Below are 23,686 nucleotides of genomic sequence, written 5' to 3'. Positions count from 1 at the left end.
ATTTAATTTAATTTATTAGGTTTGTCCAGTAAACATTACAAGAATACAGAAGCTGAAAATACAAATAAATAAATACATGGACAGGGATACCGCAAGAGCTAAGGCCAATTACTGCGGACCCAGCATGTGATATTTGTAACAAGGCTTCTGGCTATGTTGCAATTTAAGCAGATAGATTTCCACGTTTTCGGTGCTTCAAGGTCATAATTTACAGAAAGAGTAGTAAAGAAATACTGAAGTAAAGCACTACGAAAAGAGGCAAGATCAGAGTAGCTACTACCATCCAGACAGTTAGTTAGAGCGTTCCATATGCGGGTTGATCCGACCAAAAAAAACTTTTCGAAAGTAGTGGTTTTACATTCACGGTAGAGAAATAGCACTGAACCTGAAGAAATTGTGGATCTAGTAGGCCGGGCAGAGCGAATTTTAGGTGAAACTGATTGGTCAAAGTCAACACGCCCGTTAACTATCTTACAAAAGAAAGTTAATTCTAAATACTCTTGCCAGTATGTTAATGGCAATAGGTTCAGTTTTAAGAGTCTATCCTTGTAAGCTTGTTCACATCGAAACAGTAGCCCTAGCATGAATTTGGTCGCTCGTCTCTGGATCCGCTTGACTTGTCGAATGTGCTCCTTCATCTGCGGGACCCACACCTGAGTTGCGTATGCAAGGAGTGGTCGGATGAGAGCAAGGTACATGGTGCGTCTTATTCTTGCGTTCCTGATAGTTCTTGAATTTCTCCTGACAAATCCTAGTGTCCTGGAACATGCTTCAGAGACTTGTTTGGACCAGGAGAGATGGTCTGATATCCAAACACCAAGGTCTTTCTCAATCTTAGTGCAAGCTAATGGTGCATGAGCCATCTAGATGGTAGGCGCTCTCAAGGGGTTTGCACTTCTGAGTGATATGCAGTACCTTACACTTTTTGCTGTTGAATTTCATTCCCATGTTGTCCGCCCAAGACCCAAGCCGGTTCAAATCCGACTGAAGGTCTGATACATTATCGAAAGAGTTTATTACCTTGAAGACTTTGGTGTCATCAGCGAATGTGGCAACGCTGCCCGACGTAACAGAATCGGGCAGGTCATTCGCAAATAGGAGAAAGAGCATAGGGCCAAGTATTGAACCCTGAGGGACCCCCGAAGTCACCGGTAGGCTAGTCGAGACCCCCCAGGAACGGTGACGTGTTGGTTCCGATTGGTGAGATAGGATACGGGCCACTGTAAGATGTTCCCGCCGAAACCATACTGGCGTAACTTATTAATCAGCTTTCGATGACTGACTCTGTCAACCGCTTTTGACATGTCAAGATACACAGTGTCTATTTGACGCCCGTTGTCTAACTGTGAGCCAATGATGTCAAGGACTTCAACAAGTTGAGTCACACACGAGCGGCCTGAATCCATGCTGACGCCTCTGAATTAAGCGACACACGCCATCTTTGATTCCATTAAATACACATCGTTCCATTATTTTTGATACAACAGATAAAAGTGAGATAGGCCTACAATTCTCAGTGTGCTGAACAGTCTTTCTTCGTTTCATTTAGCCGTATGCTAGTACCCTGAAACAAAAATTGTTACTCCGGTGGCACTAGCGAATGCACTGCGTTCATACAACTCTCGATTTCTTTCTCTCACCTCTCTCTAACTGTCAAGGTCTTTAAACAACTGAGGAGAAATTGTTACCCTAATAAGTGGTGCTTTGTCACGTTTAGGGAATTCAGGAGAATCTGATGAATTTCGTTTCTTAAATTGGTTTTTTATTTTTATTTTTTCCGAACATGCCATGATTTCGGCCAATTTTAAGTACGAAACAGTTCACAGCAGATTAACTTTATTCAGTTCACGAAAACACAGAAAATTCAAAATACCAGTTCGCGAATCACTAAGTATAAATGCAACGGAATTGGTACTCAAGATTTCATTCCCGAATTCGGCGCAGGCTCATAGTCAACTGTGATTTCCTATAAAAGTGGCCTGCCAAAAACGAGTTCTGGCAAAGAAATTACTGGTATTGTGATTTCGGAAAAATAGTTTCTTTGCAATTTACTAGTACAATGGTCACCCGGCGTGGTATAATGGTGGCTCCGTAGTATAATGACTTGGGATGGGGTTGTTGCTGAGACGCTATTTGTCCTTAGCATTACCAAATCAATTTGCCCTCTCAGATTCATTTTTTGGGGAAATCCTCCCATAATAATGCCAAGACCTAGCAGAGGATACAAAGGCAAACAGAAATTATTGAGCGTCTGTTGTACGAAGAGCATTGCACACGGATTATTTTGATGTTGGCAACATAGAAGAAACCTTGGGGGTCTTAGTTTTCGGAAAAGGGTGCACTAACAGCGAAAACTAAGACCTACAATCAGTGACACATTGTTGGTACACTGACGGAATTAATTGAGCATCCCTCCCTCTCCCACCTTTCGATGTTCTTTAGAAACTAAAACGTCTGAACAGTTAGCTTGGGTGCATTGCGCTATCCAACATTGTTTAGAAACTAAAACGTACTGAACAGTTAGTTTGGGTGCATTGCGCTATGCAACATTGTTTAGAAACTAAAACGTACTGAACAGTTAGTTTGGCTGCATTGCACTATCCAACATTGTTTAGAAACTAAAACGTACTGAACAATTAGTTTGGCTGCATTGCGCTATCCAACATTGTTTAGAAACTAAAACGTACTGAACAATTAGTTTGGCTGCATTGCGCTATCCAACATTGTTTAGAAACTAAAACGTACTGAACAGTTAGTTTGGCTGCATTGCGCTATCCAACATTGAACGGGGGAAAGGGGGTGGGTGTTCCAACGACTTATAACCGTGATTGTAGCAAATAGTATGAATTATTTGTTATTGTAGATGGAATACCGTATTTATTTGTCCATAGGATGAACAGAATATTCAGTTTAAAACGGGCTTCGGCTTATGGCAGATGTTTACAAAAACAGAACAGAAATATCAGCTTTAAAGGTTGTCACCAAGCCTACGGCTCACTAAGCACTTGTCAAAAGAAGCGAAAACAAAAACCCCTTGCATCCGTAACGAAAAAGAATATTGCGTCTGTTACAAACGCAGAAAAGAAACTTATGTCCAGGTTTGACCCTAATTAGATGCACGCCCAATTTTGACGTCCAACGCCAAGTGTCCCTTTAAGTCTAAGCATTTGCTACCTATTTTCAACAATAAGGTAAGGATAAAGGTTAGCGTTAGTTTTAGCTTTGGGTAAATGCAGCAGTTAATCTTTACTTAAAGAGCAGCATGTGGGGGACACTTTATGACATAAATTGTCTGTATTCTGAGACAAAAGTGATGTTAAAGTTGGCTAGAAGAGCAAGGGGACACTTCGTGACGCTTATCGAAATCCGCGTGCATCTAATTAGGGTCAAACCTGGACATATCTCCTAGCAGTCAAAGGTTGCTGAGAGCTGTTAAAGAGGAAAGAATATTGGATCAAGGCCAGACAAAGCAAGACGTAAGAACAGAAAGGCACCGCCTAAAAGGAGAGAAACTGAAGGACTCCTTACTGTAGCACAAGATTAGGTGCTAAGAACAAACCAGATCAAGAATTGGATTGACAATGACAATGTGTCACCTAATCCTATGTGTCAATTGTGCGCAGAAAGGGGGGAAACCTTTACAATCTTTATAGCTGTAATTTATTACCATACAATGTATTAATTTACAATTAAATTAGCAATTTCATAAATAAATCAAAAAACTATTAAAGAAAATCCTCAAAATTAAAATAATTAAAAAAAATAAGCGGGTCTTTAGGACGTTCTTAAAACTACTAACACTATCAGACAACCTAATGTGTAAAAGGAGCTCGTTCCAGAGCTGCGGGCCTGCCTGCGTTAGAAAAGGCCTTATCACCATATAATTTTTTTTATGTGCGGTCCACCTGCATAAATTTCTGGGAGGTTGACCTAAGTGACCTTGAGTAGGTTCTGTAGCGGAGAACATCATGGCAAATAGGATGGCGTCCAGATGATGGATCAAGACATGCCGAGTGAAGTTTTGATCATTAGAGTGAGCCTGGATAATAGAAGTGTAGTAGGATGACTTTGAAGAATCAATAAGGTTGTTGATGACGCTACACTGGAACACGTAGTTTTCATGATCAATCAGTAGACCAGGAGAAAGCCATTTCCTTTCCAGGCACCGTCTCTTCCTTTTCTTCTCTGTCACTTCAGGCTTACACCATGAAGCAGACGGTCTGATGGCTAAACACTTAGGTTTATCAATCAACTAGACGCTCCATGAGCGTACACTGGGTTGCCTGTGGTACGAAGGGACTGAGTTGGGTGGTATTAAACTGCAGCATTCCAGGCAATTTTTTTCAAGTCGGGGGTCATGAAGACCATTTAAGGGGTCACCCAGACGTCGTACCAGCAGAGGCCCTTTGGGTCACACATTCAAACTACGAAACAAATCTGGCTACCGGCCTATTAATCATTTGTCAGAAGTTTTTGTCCTGTTTAGAAAAAATAGGCACGCATTGCTCACGTGTGGTAGTGCAGTAACACAGCGCTTTATTCCATATTGTCAATTGAGCTGCGTTTTGTCTTCCAGGAGATTCAAGTTGTCTTTGCGTAATATGTAACTCTAATAGTACACAATATTGTTCAGGTATTGTATATCATTGTAGTGCCATGGTAGAAGTCTTAGGTAAATAACACCCTGAGGAGACATGTGGTTACTAACAAAGTACTGAACTCAGAAAGATTGAAGAAAATAAAATGGAATCGTGAAACATTGGCTTCTGGGCTGACATGTTGATCAGCTTTGAAATACAAGAGTTCACTGAAGGTAACCTCTGTCCGGGGAGGTTAGTATCTGAATGGGTGACCTAAAAAATATACCAGTTTGCAACAGAAGCATAGGACCAAAAATTCTATTGTAACCCTCAAAAATGCGAACTAAGCAAGGTACAGATTTTGTTAGCTTGCCTAATGCAAAACAAAGATTGATGCAAAAGTAAATAAATATTGATACACAGTTTTTTAGGACGGTCGATCGAGAATAAATTATTTTGCCATCAGCACAAAATGTACTACATGAAAACAACATTAATTTTTGCTACGTTCATTTTTGTTATTCTACTTTTGGCTGAACAAGTAAATCGCAAAATCTAAAGTGACATCAAATTCAGCTGGCGCTGTTATAAAGATACCGCGGCGTGTATACTCTCTAAACAGACAAGCATCTGTGTCAAATGTTTTTGTTTTCGTTAGTTTTCTTTTTCTTTCAAGTGTTATAAAGTTTGACAATAAATGAGCGAATTCAAAACAAAGATCACAATCACCCAACTCTTGAGGTTGACCATTGTTTCTGCAAAGTCAAAAATTTACTCTCCAAGACGAGGTTATTTATCACCAGGTAATTCCATCGTTTTGGAAATACCACCTACATTATTATTCATCAGTATCACATTTTTTTGCTGATTTTGGGGCTCATTTTGTTGAAACTCAAGCACGCTTCGAACAGACCTGGGTAAACAATGGCGACTCCATGAGGTCTTCGGAGAAACTATTCATGTCAATAGACTGCAGTCTATGGTTTGAACAGTTTTCTTAGCAAGCACAGGTTTCTTCAGGCGTAGACTGCAATGGATATAGCTCGATGATTCGAAATAGCAGGATCACAAACCCTTATATTTTGTACAAGAGAGTCATCACATCTAGTGATAACAAGGCCAAGGGTGTGGTTATCCTTGTGTGTAATGCCTCTAATATGCTGTTTAAGATCAAAAGCTCCAAGGATATTAGCAAACCCTCTAGCATAATAGTCATTTGGATCATCAACATGAAAGTCGACATCACCAATGAAAATTATAGGACCTGGGTGCTAAGCTAGGGTGGTCTCCAGCAGCCGCGAGAACTCTTCATAAAACAGCGCATAAGTTGACTCAGGTGACCCATAGATGACAAACACACGTAAATGACTACTGAAACCGCACGTCCATGAGTTCGAAAGTCTGACGTGTATCACAGATGAGATTGTTACTCCGAAGAGTACCTTTGAATAGTACACCAACACCCCTAACCCTCCCCACCGCTCCAGGATTGTGAAGGAATCTCTATCCAGTAAGACACAGGGTACCCATATTCAATAAATAATACAATACAATACATACTTAATTGACCGCTCCCCATAGGGGCTTTTCAGGGCCAATGAAACACAATCAACGAAACGACAGAACACAACAACAACTGTTAAGAATCCCAACTGGCCGGAGGCAAACCAGTTGGCTATTTACAAGTGCAGCCGGGAAGTTGAACCAGGGACTACCACGAACAAATTCAACGAGTGATTAGAACGGGTCTTGAACCGGGGATCTCCGGATCTCAAGGCAAGCGCCCTAACCACTGGGCCACACTGCCTCCACACTACATGGTACTTATCACCATGAAACCATGTTTCAGTTAGTACCAAAACATCAATATCATTATCCATAGTGAACGAATTAATCGCCAATGCTTTATTACCAAAGGATTTAATATTGAGATAAGAAAGGCGCAAACAGATCACGCTCTTTACTCCAGAACTATTGTTGACGCGACAGACTGAAACAAGCACACGTGAAGGAGTGTTTTGTGTAATGCGTCGCTTGTTACACAATCTAACTGGAATGGAATGGAAAGAATTTTTTTTTTTTGATTGTTGATAGTTCACACAATTGGAAAGAACATTTATGACGGCTGACAAGTCAATCCCACGGGCTGTTGGTCTCTAGACATGACGATAAATTGTACACCTTACTGGAATCTTCTGGGTATCAGTAGAATAAGGCCCAGGCTGTGCATGGACATTGCCACTGAGCTAGATAGAAAGAGCCATAAAGTTGCAAGTCGCATCTGAGTTAGAATAGTTATAAATGGGACCATATGACCTCCTACTTTAGAACAATGGCCTAGGACTTTCTTTCCTCACGATGCAAAGGTGTTGCACGCCACTGTTGGTATGCCAACAGCGGGCATTAGACAGGGCTAATAGGGAGACTACCTTCAGTCTCAATTCCTTCAGTTTAAGTGATGAATAAAGTGAGAGGGATTTCAGGTAAACCGTGACCCCAACGCCAACATCCCAGGTCGTGCAGTATTTAGATTGAGGAGGCCTTCCCATGAAGACTCCCTTCATAAAACCTGACAGAAACTGATGCCTTGCAATCGTGCGACCAGTGACTAATTCAATAGAGGCTGGCAATGCTGACTGTTAAGTGTTGCGTAGGTTTTGCTGTCAACGTATATTCAGTAGGGAAAATTCAGGTAATCCTCTACAGGGGCTTAAAAAATATCCGGCGATTTCAGACTGCAACAGCTACACAATGCACGCCTGACTGGGTTGCACGGTTTCTCTGTGCCTGTATAGCAGGATTCGCTGATAACTTCCGTAGACCCAGTTGAGATTTCTTGACAATTGAGCTGTTCTCTGATACAGTCCAGGAGTCTACCTGGAGTTGATCTCGTAGTGGAAGTAATCGATTTTTTGTGACGCGGGATTAGTTGGTTCAGCCATCTGGGAAGCAGGATCAGGCAGGTGATTCACATTCCTAACATTGTCGGGTACCATGACTGGGAAGGCCACAAAGGCGTGATCATCAGTGAAAGTGGTAGGTTTTCCCTCCTTTCGTGCACTGGGACTCTGGGAATCAGGCATACCCAGTAAGTAAGTGAGTAAGCCACGCAAAAACGGCAGGATGGACTCAACTCAATTCTGTAGTTGAAGTGACTCAAACTCAAGTCCACTCTATTATCCTTCAGGCCTGGTAGGTGCACCGCAGAAATACAGCACTGCTATATCTCTCGAGCCAAATTGTTAACATTCCGACCTCAGATTGGATTAAAACACACTGATCAGAGGAAAGAATGCGTTGCGTTGGAGCTTTTATTGCCTCGGAGTTGTCTCTTATCCGAGGGGATAACCCTTCATCGTCAGTAAAACCCGGGGATCAGATGTGATCTTGGACCATTCATCAAGTCCTTGTGTGCATGGTGGACTTCAATTTCGGAGCTCCTCTTGGCCGACGATCTGTCTAAGAATCTGGACGACATGTCTAAAGCTAACAAAATAGCTATAACGATTACAGTACACAGAACAGAGTGGCGACAGATGTGTTGACTACACGCCAAACGATAATTTTTAATACAGAAGATACCTGAGCTCTGCTGCTTGGGGCAACTAGGAGTGGTACAGTCTACAGTGCTGCTTGTCAAACGAAGAAATTCCAAACCAAAACACAACATTCTTACAAAGACAAGTGGTCGTTGTAAGTGCCACCGACAATAGTACTAATAATACACTGGCTGGCAATTTAGCCTGAAAGGTTCAAACCCTTGATCAACTCAGGTTTCAGACATTCTCAACTCTTCAATAACGCTTGAAAGCCAGCATTGCAATGACAGAGATGACGTCGAACAGAGGACCCAGAAGATATTTGGGGTCTAGGAGTTCCTTTTTTGAACGTGACAAGCACCTGTACAGTCTTCTCAAGACAGTGGGACAGTTCGTTCCAAAGTGATATATCCACGTGTGGATGAACATAATTTACATCATTTTGCAACTCTCAGGTGTGTGATACGTCTCCCCAAGAGACTGCATTCTCTCCTCTATCGGTTTTGAGGTAAATGATTTTGCTTACTCGCTTAAACAGAAAATCTAGCACTTTTGGAAGTTTCGTACCACTCACATCCCAAATGGACAGTGGGACGTCACCCTCTTCAGAATCTACTGTTTCAGTTTCACGGCTTGATAAGTCCCAATCGAGTACAATGTAATTCAGTGGGGTCAAAATGTCGAGCACGTTTTGGCTCAGGTCCCAAGTCAAGAATCAATAAGAATTCAACAAATTCGGTCAATTTATGCTGCTAATTCCAAGATGATTATACCGTAAAAGCAAAGCATCTTTGCTGAACAGAGCAGACTTGGCTTGTTCAGTGATTTCGCCATTGCCAGCAGCGATGCTTCTTCATTGTCAGCACCTTCCCTTTGATGTTTGAATAGACTTGGGGTAAAAGAGGACTGGAGACTGGAACTCTGCATTTTGCGGGACAAAATCGCAACCTGACAAGACACTTAAGACCCTCGCTTGTAAGGATTAAATAAAGTAAGAAAAGAAACATGCGCTTACCTTGAGCAATAGCACAAAGAAAGAAGAGGTTTGACCTGGGTCTGGACATGGTTATATTTGACTGCCATTTCATTTGCATAACAATGGCTCTTTGAAACAAAGGTGAATTGCGCATGTGCATGTCGCTATTTGTTTAGCATCGATGTTTCGTGCATTTTCGAAACATAACTTTGCCATTTGCATCTTCTCAACTCATAGATGGCTGTGTTTCAGTGCAGAAGTCCTATGCAGCCATCCTTCATGCTATCATGCAAATTTGGATATACATGTACTGCATAACAACATCTCTAAGCACCAATAGTAAAATTAAAATTACTTACTTCTCGTAATAAATTAAAATACCTCACATGTTACACCAATTACCAACTGCTGATTTTATATTATTTGGATAGAGAAGATTTGGAAAGATTCCTACAACCGCTATAAAGTCTGGTAAGCTAGAAAATGGTACTCAGTCCTGTGCTTGAAAGAGACTCCCACCCAAAATTTGAATTTCAGACAACTCCTTACAGTGATTACAAGTATCAATAATACCTTGTTCCTGATCATTGCTTGTGCTTGTTCCCGCAGCTGCCTGGTCAGGATCTATTGGAAAACAAACAACATTATCTCCTGTCAGGCTGAAACAATCCTAATCCAAAACATGCAAAATTTCTCCCTGACAATGAATTGCGAATGATTTCCTTTTAGGTAGAAAGGTTACATCTCACACTTGCAAAGTGTGTTTGTTCATTTTAAACCAAAATCATATTATTTTGTAAAACTATGATTGTCATCAAGATATCTTGCCCAATGCAATGGTTGCACTGAATTATAACAGCCTTGAAAATTATCTCAATCTACTTAACCATGCACCATGATTGTCATCAAGATATCTTTCCCATAATGAACCAGTACATAGAAAAAAAATACCAGAATGTTCACATTTCTTTTTCTTCCCCCGAAATATTTCCAAAGCAACGTCCCGCAGAACATCCTTTACTGGCTTCTGACCTTGCTTCTTAGACATCCTCTATCAAAACTGTACAAGGAAACAGAAGTTCAGTGAGACAGGGGTCAGTGTTTTGTTGAGATGATGTACATGTAAAAAAATAAAACCAAGATTAATCAGCATCCCAACCATTCATCAGATTTGCCTGTTCACCTATAGTTCAAGCAGGGAAGGCGATTTAAAATTATTTTTCCTTTTAATTGAGAGCTATGGGATAAGGTGACGTGAGTGGGAGGACAGGTAAGAACCAGCCCAGTGCTCAGAAGTACCAGTGGCAGCAAGGTTCAGTGCATGCATTCTTCACACCAAGGGACTGACTGAATAATCCGCTGTCATACTTACTTCCACTCCAAACATACACTACAGGGAAGCAAAGCAGGGTAGAGTCAAAGGTGTGCAAGAAACATGCAAACTATAGGAATGGGTGACATTAAGCAGATTGTGTGGTAGTTTTCAGGGGGTGAAAGTACACAAAGTTTTGAAGTGGGCCATAACTGAGCCCTTTGGCTGGATTTTGATCTGGGCCAAATGCAATGGAGCCACACTGATTTGAAAAACAGATCAATTCCAAGTTTTATTTGGGACTTCAGATTCAACTACACATACTAGTGCCACAAGAATAGCATTTTCAAAACAATGGCAAAGGACGGATTGTTCATGTTTTTAGAAATTAACTTCACGGCCACAGGCTTGTGATACAAGACTCAAAGACTAGTATACTCTCAGAATTTCAAGAATTTATTTGCCACCTAAATCTAGGGCTTAACACCCCTCCCCCCTGGGTATTTAACACTTTGTCTTGCCAGAGGCCGGGAAAGTTTATTACTAAAACAGAGAAGTGGGGAATTTGAGGTTGATATTGTGTGTCCCAGTGCTTGCTCTATAGAAAGACTTCGAGCCAAGGATAGACTGCAAAACAGTCGTTTTCTTCCATTTTTTGAAGGACAGTAAGCGTGATCCTCGCGTGTAAAGCGCGCGAGTCTCACATGCCCGTAGGGTGTGTGAGGCGAGAAAACGATTGTCGGCTTTTCATACAACGAATTTGTTCTAAGCAGGGGTTCGAATAATGTCACTAAGCTGTCAGAAATTGTTTGACAGCTCCAACCACATCTTAAATTTGAAACATTGTATGCCTTATTTTCGCGGGAAATTAGTTGTGTTGTCATGTTTAGTCGTTTTCTCTTCGCTATTCGGAAGGCGCGAAGTTTCGTACGTTCGATTCAGTGGTGTTTTGGAAAGGACAGGCGTTTGTTTTTTCTGTTCAATGAGTCAAACAACGCCGAAAAAACCCACTTCGCGTAGAGAAAGAAAACCAAGAGAAGCAATAGCGCCTGACAGTTGCAGATTGTGCGGTTGTTGTTTTAAAACGCAGTTTGGAAATTTTAGTTCAGCGGCAGAAAGGCTAAACTCATTCGATGTTATCTGCTCTTCTATAGGGCTTTTGAGCGGACAAATGACAATAATTGTCGGGCGTTCGACTGAAGATGCATTTGACTAGTTGGAGGCTCTGTTTTTTGCCAAAACAAACAGCTGAAATATCAGGCTTTTTCCAAAGCCCGTTGGCAGCACACCAAAAACATCTCTTCCTTTGAGAGGCGATTCCACAGCTTCCTTTTGCTCCGATTTCAAAACAAATCCTAAATCGCTCGCAAGCGCATCCAATGTTGGAGACTGAAAATTATGGTCGTTGATTGCGTGAACTTAAGTAATTGTCGGTTTCGTTTCCTAAATCTTTAGAGTATTATGAAAAACAGATCAATTAGAGAATGTGACAGACACCGGAAATTCCGAAGTGATCTAGGCGTGAATGCAAATTTATAATATTTCAATAGCGTGGGGTTTTTGACAGTGATTGACAACACTAGTGATTGAGACTGTATCAAGCGAGATTGTGTCAAATAAACCTAAAAATATTAAAACTTGTGACTTGTGGAGAACACTGCTTATTGGGAGGCGAGCATTCTTCATACCAAGTCCACGTCGTCCATTTTCCCGCGAGGTTACTGTTTTACTGTGAAACTGATACGGCGTCTATATCTTTTTGATGAGGTGTGATTGACATTTGATGACAGCCTGCGTCTGAAGTAACCAATCGAAATTTCCCGTTGCTGGAAGAACGGGTAATTTTTAACGAATTTAATATATGCTTAGCGGACGGTCATGTTTTTTAGCGTCTCTCCCCTTTCTCCCTTGCCGTTTCTACACTCGTTCCAGACCTTTTGTTTGAATATTTACCGCGTCGCTTGCGTTCGCAATAAATACGACTGTTTTGCAGTCTAAGCCAAGGACAGCAATAAAAAGTGAGGATTTCTCTCACTGAAAATAGCTTTCTAAACTGTCTCTATACCTATTCCCACCACGTCCTTTAAAATATAGGTGAAGTTGCTCAAACTTCCACATACAGGCCCCATGCATGGCTCAAATATGCCATCCTTAACCCCTTTATACATGCATCTATGGCTTGATGCTCAAAAACGTTTTATTCTCATGAAATACTAGGATTATCCTTTTTACGAAAAAGTCATAATCTTCACCGCGCACAGTAAACATATCATTTTTATCTTCCATATGTAAGAATATGGGTGTCGTCATGGTAACTAGCATGATTATCCAATAAAACGCGAGCTTCCCCTTCATTGTAAGATACTCTTGTGCTGTAATACAGTTCTTCTCTACTATATTAACATTTTTTTGCACAATTTGACATGATCATGATCGTTTTTCATAACTTTCATACCTTGTTTCATGTTTATATACTGCGCGTTTTAGCATTTGGTGACAACTTTTTCACTATTTCGAAAATGATTAAAACAAGTTGCTTTTAATCTGTACATTTCATCAATATCTATGTAATAGAAAGAATATTACATGGCCACTTGGAGATATGATGTCTTGTCATATATGTACTGACAGTACCTCTCATGAGCGAGGACAGCTAACAAGTGAGAGATACTGAAGCAGCGGGCTCACAGCAACTGTTGAAGGGTCAAACTCTCACATGCAAAACAACTGTTGTGGCGAGAACTTAGCGTGCAGGAATTGATTCTACTGATCGATTAAAGATATCACAGAAACCAGCTGTGATGTGACGATGATTTAATAGATGATAATCGAACGTAAACTGACTGGCAATGTGGTGAATAAACTAACTATTAATAAAAGATGCTGCAATACAAAGACGAGAAAACCAAGAATCAACCAATAAATGGCATGCAATCCAATCGTAGTTACATTCCTACTACGTTTTTTGTAAAACTCTACCAAATGCCATAAGGCAAATATGGAGATATAAAATACACAATTAGCAAACTAAACAATTTAAGAATAGTTTGAGTAACCCTGCGATGGACTAGCATCCCAACCAGGGAGGAGTAGAAATACTCTGAGTCGCTTCATGCTACGTAAACCGGGGATAAGCTCGGGCGTGTTGGATCACTGGCTCCGAAGCGCTTACCTTGAGTAACTTGGTACAATTTGGCAATGCTCGTCGGAGTGCCAATGCCAGCACCTGAAGTGAAAATGGGGATTAATATCATGCAACTAGAGAAATCTGTAGGTTTCGTAAAATACATTAAACAAAAAACCTAAAATAACGTTGACAAAAGAATAGTAAAACGGTTTAACTATCTACAAAAACAACTGCTGTAACAAAACAGGGAGGGCGCTGTCGCACACTATTCTTGAGCAGCTCTCAAATCGGAGAAAGGTAAACCAATACATCGGTTACCACTTGTTCTCTATAAATCACCAAACTGAATCTGTCAATAATACAACTATGATCACAAAACAGAAAACCTAAGGGACTGGTCATTTATTAGAGGGGGGGGGGGGGGGGTTGGGGGGGGTGGCCTGGTGCATTTTAATTTTCCTATATATAATTTCCCGGGGGCCTGCTCCTGCTACTGCATAACATAATGTGGCCCCCCTTTGAGTCTGGACATGCAATAAGATGACCCGCCCTCAACAACAGAAACAGTTTTAATACAACTTAAATAAAACTCAATGAACTATTCAAAAAAAAATAGTGAATAGCCCTCCTCCCAGATCTAGTAGTTGTCACTGTGATCTGAATATCATCCCTTCCTCATCATTTTCATACTAAATTAATAATATAATAGTGTTGATAAAATAAGCGCACAATTTTTCTTGTCACTGTCGAGGCAGACCGAAAAACAGTTGGGCAAACGGATTAATAAAGCACTTGTTCGTTCGCATTTTAGAACAAAACAAACAAATCAACTATTTCTTTACGTCCAAAAGAGTACAGATAATTGCTATTTCATTCAAGTTGACAATAAAAATTCGAGGTTCTTTCCTGAACAAAGAAAAAAACGATTAAACCACTTTTTAAAATATGCATCCGTAAAAATAACAAATGGTTTAGTGCTCAAGGAAAGACTTTGTGGAGAAACATCTTCATCAAGATTGAGCTATTACTGGTATTCTTTTTTTTTTTTTTGTCGTTCTCTTTCTCTCTCCTTTTGTTTCTGTTCTAGTCAAAGGTCCTCCAGGTATCATGCAACCTTATCAGAGCTTCTAAAGATGTGCCAAAAATTGCAACACAGAGAAAAAAGAAGCTCTAAACAAATTAAAAATAAACTTTCAGCTTTAAGTTTACATCCCTCCGATGCTTGACTTGAATCAATGTCGTCATGACTATCATACCAAAATTTCTTGCATCGATGGGTTACCATATTTTCTTAGCTGTGGTGCTCCGAGCACTGAGGTCCGCTAATACGTTTTAAACTTTGTCTCTCTTAGAGGTAACAAAAAACTTGGGCTTAACCCAGATTGGTCTCTGTTATGGGTTTAATTCAAAATTTCCGAGAAGCATCCCTGCCCCTTCATCCCCCCTCCCCCCCCCCCCCCCACCCACGGGCATTGAAAGGGGCAGGGATGCTTATCTCGGTTAGGGGTGTAAATTTCGGATTTTGGTCTCATTTAGGGTGTTCTTGGCAAAACGCCATCACATATAGCAGTTACGGTCTTGTTTAGGGTTGCACACGAAGAAATATAAAAATATACATTAAATACGTTTTAAATATGGTCTCTTTTAGGGGTCACAAAAAAATTGGGCCATGCCCAGATTGGTCTCCTTTAGAGGTTTAATTCTAATTCCGAGAAAAGCATCCCTGCCCCATTATCCCCTCCCCCACGGGCATTGAACAACAACTGAACTTTGAATTACGTCCTGGCTGTGTTACATGAGCATTATAACAACTAGAGTTTGGTAATGTAATTGGTTTCGCCTCAGCAATGTTCCATTTCATTTTCTGAACAATTTAAGCGGATGACGTTACCCTGACTGACGAGTTGGAAATCACAGAAAGTATGAATTCCTATTTCTCAACTGTGTTTATGTTAGAAGGTTGAGAAAATTTCCCCACATACACCTGTACGCTTATGTTGTGGATTCTAGATTGTCAACTATCTTTTGTAATGCAAATGAGGTTTTGCACCTTTACTTTTAAATAGATCATTTCCTCAATGTAGTTGGAGAAGTACCGTACGCCTGTAAAATAGCTAACATCGTTCCTGTCCACAAGAAGGGTGGAAAAGATTGCAGAGAAAACTACCATGAAATTTCACTCGCCTCCATCGCATAGTGAGAAAGTTGTCAACGATCGTGTAGTAAACTTCTGGCAGGCCCAGAAGTCTTTAACTGAAACCAATTTGGTTTCCTGAAGAAAAACAACTCTAACCCAGTTGCTGTGTTGTTTTGATTACTGGGCCTTCATCAAAAAATAAATCAAGACCAACTGATGTTATATTCTCATATTTCTCAAAAGCGTTCGATTCCCTACCTCACGAACGGCTGTTGCGCAAATTACAAAGCCACGGGATCAGAGGTCTACTACTCCGTTGGTTCAAATGCTTTTTGACTGACAGCAAGCAACAAGTTGTTTTTCGACGAAATTACTCATCTCGGTCTTGCGTATTGTCGGGGGTCCAACAGGGCACTATCTTGGGCCTAATTTAATTATTTTGTTTCTAATTTAATACGCTAATGATAATTATATCTTCTAGTATCTCCTCTACTTTGAGAATGTTTGCTGATGACACAAAAATATACAGACAGCTATCACACAAGGGAAACTGAAGCCCTACAATCTGATGTAGATCCGATGTACAAGCTGATGTATCCTGGGCATCTAAATGGCAACTGTGCTATAACTCCGACATGTGCGAAGTAATACGTATAACCCACAAACGAGATCTTTTCCTCCCCATATATTCATTGGATAGAGGCTTAAACCGGAAAGTGCGTTAGTATGTCCTCCCAAAAATGTAGAAGGGCTTGCCATGTGATTGACATAAAGGTTGATAAAAAGTAATACTGATAGTGTGTCATCACAAAAACGAGTCAAGTTAAATTGTCTCAAAATTGGTTAGGATTACCCCCTCACCTCAGCACAGACTCCCACTGACAGCGTTTTCTTGTTTTTCCTTTCTGAGTCTCCTATTATAAACAGAAGAGAGAGATAGGATTACCTACAATCGTTAAGGAGGTGTCTCTTAACTACAAAAAGACAATGGTTGCTAAGGAATCGTTTTAGTCAAGAGCCCTACAAAAAGGTTGCATAGATGGTTCTTTGAACTAACTTTTCATTGGAAATCTGGCATCACTTCAATCACTAGTCGCAGTCCTCTGTCGTGTCTTTCAGTGAAAAATAATTATGTCAAAGCTCTCAGGAAACGAAAGGAACAGGCGGTCTTTTTTCACCTGATGGGAACCGTCCCGTCATTTTTTGTAAACTGTAGCATGGAATTTCTATTTGGACAAAAAATGGCACAGATTATTTTGAAAAGTGTGTCAAAGGAGGGCCTTCTGACCTCATAATTTTTTTAGAACTAGTGTTTCTTTGAAAATCCGTGCTACAGATTTTGTGTTAGAATCTTTTCATACTGTTGCGTTGAAAATTATTTGTGAAAAACGTAGTTAACTCGCTGAGTATTTAGGTATTTTCTAATTTGGTCACGTGGTTTACCAAATATGGGAGTCAAACCGGACAAAGAAATGCTAATTTTAAAATAATTATGATAGTATGCGCACTTTCATTGGTCAATAGCTGTGTTAAGATTAGACAATGTAAACACCGCTGTGACATCAAAACGAATTTTGATTGGTTATGTGTTGTCAGACGTGTGTTTTGATTGGCTGGTCGGAAACAAATCTCTACCATCCTTGTTGCTTTAAAACACCATAACATATTATTTCGTAACATTGTTTGAGTATCGATTGTTTCAGGGAATAACTAGAGTAGCCTGCAAAGGACAAAACGCGTATCCGCTGTTATTGGAGTTTTAACGGTAAACGATGTTTTGTGATTCTTACCTAATATGATACGGAGAGAATACGTGCCTTATTGAGTTCAAACAGACTTAAAAGTAATTCTTCCAAAACGTAAAATTGGTTCAGTGGTTAACTCTGTTAATACACCCACAACTTTAATTTTAATCTGGGAAAAGTCACGAGATCAATTAGGAAAACATGAAGTTGTAATTTTCTTTCCTAGTCGTCACGCCGTATGTGAAATAAATTAAGCAACTAAAAACTAGTCAATACTCTGTGGTGAACAGGCAAAAGTAGATTAAAGAGAAAAAGCAAACAGGCAATGCTTGATAAATAGATAATAATACCGGTTCGTGTGACAAGGTTGGTATGTATGACTTGTAAAAGAAAAATTAATTCAGTTGGTAAGTCTCACGCAAAATTGCTCAAAAGGCTTTCATATGGATCACAGAGTCCTTACCAGCTTCAAGATTATCAGACTTCTTAGACCTTCATTATAATTATCGTCTGAAGTTGTGCGGTATATTTAATCAAGCTATATCGCAAGGAAGAGATTTAAATCAAATGCCCTCTTTAAGTATTCATCGAAAGCTCAATCACGTTGACTGATTCCTTCTAATTTCAAAATCAAGATAAGTATTTGTTTTTACTTGCAATGGCTAAAATTAACATCGATCACAAACCCTGACATTAAAGCAACCAGGAGGTCCGGCTTCGTGCTGAAATGATCCCACCATTAATAGACCGATTCGGCTAACTCAATGTTGTACCCAATTTAGATCTTTGTGTTTTGCATTTGCATGATAATGTATCGTTCACATTTAAAGTGGTACTATGACGAAAATCGCATCGTTCCTATCTAAGCCATTTTGAAACATAAACAAGTAGTCTGCGTGAGAAGAAAAATGATGTTTACTTTGTTCAAATATCTCTTTTCGTTCCAGAGATTCGAGTTTTTAAAATATGCAAATTAGCCGAGTGATGACGTCATACACTCAACCAAATTTTTTTCAAATATGATGAAAAGAGATATCTCAGCCAATTTGTATCAGAAATGTTTGATTTTTTGCAGTAAGATTCTACTAAATGTTCTCCATAATATGAGCTTAACAGTTCTGTTACCATGGCATCATACTGGGTTCCAGACCTCCCTCATATTAAAAGCCTTTCTGGCCACCTTTGGCGTTCCATTTTGATATTTGCTAACAGCACTTCATAAGCATGATCCAGCAAGCATATAAATATGTTAGCTCGAGTTTGTGGCCTTGTTTAACATTTTTCAAGCTGAAAATCACTAACATATTGAAATCAAGTGGGTGGGGACTGGAAAAAAGTGATTTGTCATGGGACCAGAATTTTTAATAGCCGTAGGTCTGTTTCCTGTAGAACTATTAGACTACCAAGTTTCAATGGTCTGTGCTGCAAATTGGCCAAGGTAGCTCTATTTATATACTCAATGTAATATTGGTTTGCGTGTATGACGTCATCTGTCATCTCAATTGCATATTTGACCCATTTTTCAAACTTAAATATCTCCGGAACTAATGAAGATATTTGCAAACGGTAAATGGCGTTTTTGTTCTTTCATGGAATTCTATGTGATACACTCAAAAAATCAAGGGGTAAAAATTTGATCATAGTACCACTTTAAACGATATGGAAATAATTGGAACAAAACCATTTATTCCCAAAGGGTTTGAATTGGGTTCAAAGCCGACTTGGTCTTCAGACCTTATTCGCTTGAAAATCTTGTTTTCCCAATTCAGATCATATTACGATACTCAGGAAATTTGTTCCTCCATTTTGTTCATTAAAAAGAGTGCATGCAGACATATTCCTGCTTGCATGCACCCTTTTTAATGAAAAGGAAAAAGCATCAAGTCTCCTAAGTAGTATCACGTGATCTGTGTTGGGAAAACAAAATATACAAGCGAATAAAGTCTACGGCCGGAATGATCAGTCAACTTGTAATCTTTTATGAGACAAAAACATTTTCTTACAAGAATCAATTTTGCCGAAAACATTTTTCAAGAAATATCAACGTTTAAAAAAATACTATGATGACGTTTTGGTGCAACATTATCAAATGTAAAGGAAAGAAGACAAAAGTTCAGAGTTCGTGTACGCATTATAGTTACAAAAAATTCAGTTGCGAAGTAAAGGAATGAGTCCGGTGCTTGCCCCACTACTTTGGTAATTTGTTACTTACTTGATTCTAAAGAGTTGAATGATTGTGTATGTTTACAATAATACCAGTACAAAAGAACACTTTGGTTGTTATGCCAAAGAAAAGTGCATGCCTCAGAAAATCCATTTATATATGGGCATGGTCGCGCTTGATCAATTTGGTTTCCAGGAGCATGTTTCAGATAATTTTATCTTTTGCGGCATTATTAGAAGCTAATTGTTGCTAATGATTAATCAAGAGTTTCTAAAAAGGCAGGAAGATATGTTTTTGAAAAACAATAAATTGCATTCATATGACGTTCATGCAACACATTCGAATTGATCGAAAGCAAATTCTTAATCCTATATGGGCCAACACTTATCGAGCAAAGGAAAAAAGATTGGGGATACACATTGCAAATCTACTGCGAAGCCATTGACGGACAAGCAATGTTAAACTGAACGAAACTAACCACCTTCATTTAATTGTTTTCCAGGCGGGAGGTAATGAAACTTGTCAGGCCGCTTAAATTGTTTGTATTATCAACAAAACGACACAATCTGATCATTATTCTAATCAATCTTAGAGCTGTCTACTCACAACAGGGTTTTCGAGGAGTGTCCACACTACAGGACTCTAAAAAAACACGATCCTCAGGCTTTTAAACTTGGCGCTGGATTGGACAGCTTCATCAGTATATTTGATAAGCTATACGCATTTTAACAAAGTGAAAAAAGTGTATCCAATACATCCACTGTCTGGGTGCCTTTCTTGTTACTATGAAGGGACAGTGAATCGGCTACACTTACACTTTACCATATTATCCTTATAATAAATCGATGCGGAAAGGGACAGCATTGACTAGAATATCCCTGCATTATCATTAAAATCACAGAGAATATTAGAATATTTCATATTCCTTGTTAAGTCAGACGCATCATATTTGGGTTCTACTCGAATTATGCAGAATACTGTGATGGCTGATCGACTAGTTTCCAAGGTCGTCTTCCCTTTGAAACGACAATTTTCTTTATTTCTATTGATATTAGTGAAAACTGAATCATCGAAACGAAGTGAAGTATGTGCTGACGAGTCACATTCTTAACTTCAAAAATCCCATACCTTGTTTCGCGCGCACCTTTCTGTTTTAAACCTTTTTCAAGGTAGAAATTTTCATCCGTACATCCAGCGGTCTAGAAGGATTGCACAGGATCTGTTCTTGAGACAAAAAGGAATGCAAAATAAAGTTTAACGCAAAAGTCATTAAAATGTTTGCGGATAAACTGTGTGAAAGAATAAGTTAAATTGAACAAGGAGCCTGCAATTGCAAAGGACAAAAGGCATCTCCACTGTTCTTTGGCGCTAAAACAGTAGACGATGCTTTGTAACTCTTACATGCATAATACCATATGAATAGAATACATACATGAGTTTTTGGCAGATTTGAAACCTAAAAATTTCCCAAACTTTAAGTCACTTCAATGATTGCCTACTCTGTTACACCCACAAGTAACTTATGGTCTTGAAAAAGTCGCGAGATAAATTAGGAAAACAGGAAGTTATAATTTTCTTCCCCAAGCGTGACGCGTTATGAGATACATAACATAACATGAGATGCATGCAGATAAACAGCAATCGAGCAGTTAGAAAAGCTAAAATCTGGTCCATTTTCTGTGGTATTCAGGGCAAGCGTGGATTAGAGAGTAAAATGCTTTCAGTAAACCACTTCCAGTCTGCGTTAGTCAAGGAAAATTCTTCAAAACGTTTTCAGATGGATCATAATATCCTCACCATGCAGCATCTAAATTATCAGAGTTCCCAGACCTTTTTTCATAATTATAATCTAAAATTGTGAAGCAAGCACTAAATCCAACCACCAAGGATAACATGAGCCTGCCATTATTAAAAGTTTACTAAGTCAACTGGGAGGCTTTTATATATCTGACCAAAAACACTTCTGTGCTCCAGGTTAACTGTAAGAAGTGACTCATCCAGTCCATTCAAACTCAGTTTCTGGAAAAAATCTTCCTAATGCCTGTAAAGAGAACTTTTACTCTCTTACCGCTAAATTATGCGTTCCAGTTATCGAGTCTCTCAGAGCCTCGAATGAGGAAAGATTCATTAAAAAAAAAAAGAGTTCAATCAGCATGAAATTGAGTTCACACGTTTAGAGCAATCACTAATCGAAATCAAACTCTAATTTCAACTCCACCACGCAAAAATATTGCCGCATTAGAGATGATTAGCATAAAAATCTGAGAGACACCACCGTCCTGGAACGCGAAATTTTCTTGTCCGGTTGTCGTCTGCGTCTCAAAAACGCGCGTGCTTTCGCTCCCTAATATTGCCGCGTGACGAAAAGTAGCCTGTTAAACTGTCGAGCAATGTTGGCTTCAGCGATGAAACCAGCCTGCTTCGTTTAATTGTTTTGCAAGAGTTAAAAAAGACTTCTGAGTTAACTTGTTGTTTGTTCTTATGAACAGAACGATACACTGTTGATTCTTTCAAATAATCTGGTGCATTTTGTGAAAGCCGCTTCATTACGGCCAAACGCGTTAACGTAAGCGACGAGAGAAATCGAATGATTGCGAGCCACCTTCGCTATAAAGAGTTGAACGTGATTCGACAAACAGTCTAGACTAGCAAAATTGTCTGACATGCGTAAAACCCACTGTTAAATTGCAACGTATGAACAAAAACGGATGACAATGAAGAAGAAGAAGACGAACCGACTTCGGAGAGACGCAAATACCTTCTTCTTTCGGTTTCACTTCATTGAGCGCCTTTCAAAAATATAATTGATTTTCATTGCACAGTATTCAGTCTGCTTTATATAATCTTCTACGTAGACAAGAGGACACTTCTCTCGTTTTTTCCACACCCTACCATGTTTAGTGCTTCAACAATACCTCAAACTTCTCAGCCTGAATACACAATAATAGGTTATAAATGAACAATACATTGAACATCATGAACACCAGTTCTATCGTCAACATAGCATGATTGTAACATTTTCTAATCATCGATCCAAGCGACATTTAGAGCGTGAGCTTTTGCTTACGCCTAATTCTTAAGTTGTCCAACAAATATGTTTCTTACCTTTTCTACAACTCTCACACCAGCAAGATCATTATTCGGATAAGTCAGTTTGCCAGAGACGATTCGGTGCCCAACGACACAAAGGGCTCAGGGCTGTTGCGACATTCTTCTAAAAGCGAACATAAAAATGTAAGCACTACATTATTCGTGGAATGGAACCTGGTAAAGTTACGCGATTCTCACCCACCTGTTCGTAATACTGAGTGAACGATGTGCTTCTTTTAATGAAACCGAATAAAAAATCTGTAATTTAGATTTGAAGTCCTGTGTCCAAATTTCGGAATGATTGATCAGCTCCTTGCCAACCAATTAAACAATAAAACACGATGGGCGTAAAACTACACTAATATATTCTTCTGAAGAGATTACGAAGAAATCTATAAATATCCCGATATCACGCCTTTTATTAAAATTTATATGTGTCACTGACAAACAAGTACAGTAAAATCGTTTACATGGGTAGAATCTGGTGGAACTTAAGTGAATAGAACAGGGAGAGAAACGAACAAAGCCCATTTTAAAATTTAAATCGGATGAATTGTTCGCGTGTCCAGCTTGTATCACATACACAAGCGAACGCATACAAAAAGTCACTCAAACTAGCTACCACGACTGTTATAAAAGGAAGAATGTTGATTTGCTAGGGGATGCATACCTTTTTGTGCAACAAAAAAAGGCAGGCTGAATAATATTATGCAACCATTTTGAGGATTCGTACATTTATGTGCATAAAATTTTCACTTCAATGGTCCTTGATTACTTGACAAGCTACATCAGTGATTAACTTTCTTTCCATCATTCTTTTTAACCGGTAAACACAGTGCTTTTTTACTCATCATTATACTTGAGAGCGTCCAGATTGAGTTCTTCGAACCGGCGTCTAACTAGACAGAAGCTCAGAAATCATACCCAACTTTTCGCTTTCGCGTTTAATCCTTCCCTAACCGCCTTTTAACCGGTTTGACTGTTTTTTTTTAGGAAGTGTGAAGTGAAGTGAAGTG

The 23,686-nt window shown here is 39.4% G+C and overlaps 1 protein-coding gene and 1 long non-coding RNA gene across 2 annotated transcripts in view; both read right to left on the bottom strand.

Annotated features, from left to right (window-relative positions):
• Positions 1-13,082, bottom strand: part of LOC138029182 (uncharacterized) — a 377,995-nt gene extending 364,913 nt beyond the window's left edge. Inside the window, exon 1 of the long non-coding RNA XR_011127834.1 lies at positions 13,042-13,082. This is a non-coding gene — a long non-coding RNA (uncharacterized lncRNA). The remainder of the gene's footprint in view (positions 1-13,041) is intronic.
• Positions 1-22,374, bottom strand: part of LOC138029455 (NLR family CARD domain-containing protein 4-like) — a 281,844-nt gene extending 259,470 nt beyond the window's left edge. Inside the window, exons 1-6 of the mRNA XM_068877185.1 lie at positions 22,316-22,374; positions 20,709-20,804; positions 16,533-16,585; positions 13,580-13,633; positions 10,047-10,155; positions 9,669-9,719 (exon numbers count right to left, since the gene is read on the bottom strand). Of these exons, the coding sequence (XP_068733286.1) occupies positions 9,669-9,719; positions 10,047-10,143 (148 nt within the window). The 5' untranslated portion in view covers positions 10,144-10,155; positions 13,580-13,633; positions 16,533-16,585; positions 20,709-20,804; positions 22,316-22,374. The remainder of the gene's footprint in view (positions 1-9,668; positions 9,720-10,046; positions 10,156-13,579; positions 13,634-16,532; positions 16,586-20,708; positions 20,805-22,315) is intronic.
• Positions 22,375-23,686: the final 1,312 nt, after the last annotated feature.

The sequence above is a fragment of the Montipora capricornis genome, chromosome 13, assembly GCF_036669925.1.
Source record: "Montipora capricornis isolate CH-2021 chromosome 13, ASM3666992v2, whole genome shotgun sequence".
Lineage (NCBI taxonomy): Eukaryota > Metazoa > Cnidaria > Anthozoa > Scleractinia > Acroporidae > Montipora > Montipora capricornis.
Note: the sequence above shows the minus strand (reverse complement) of the source record. Positions and strands in the feature narration are given on the sequence as shown.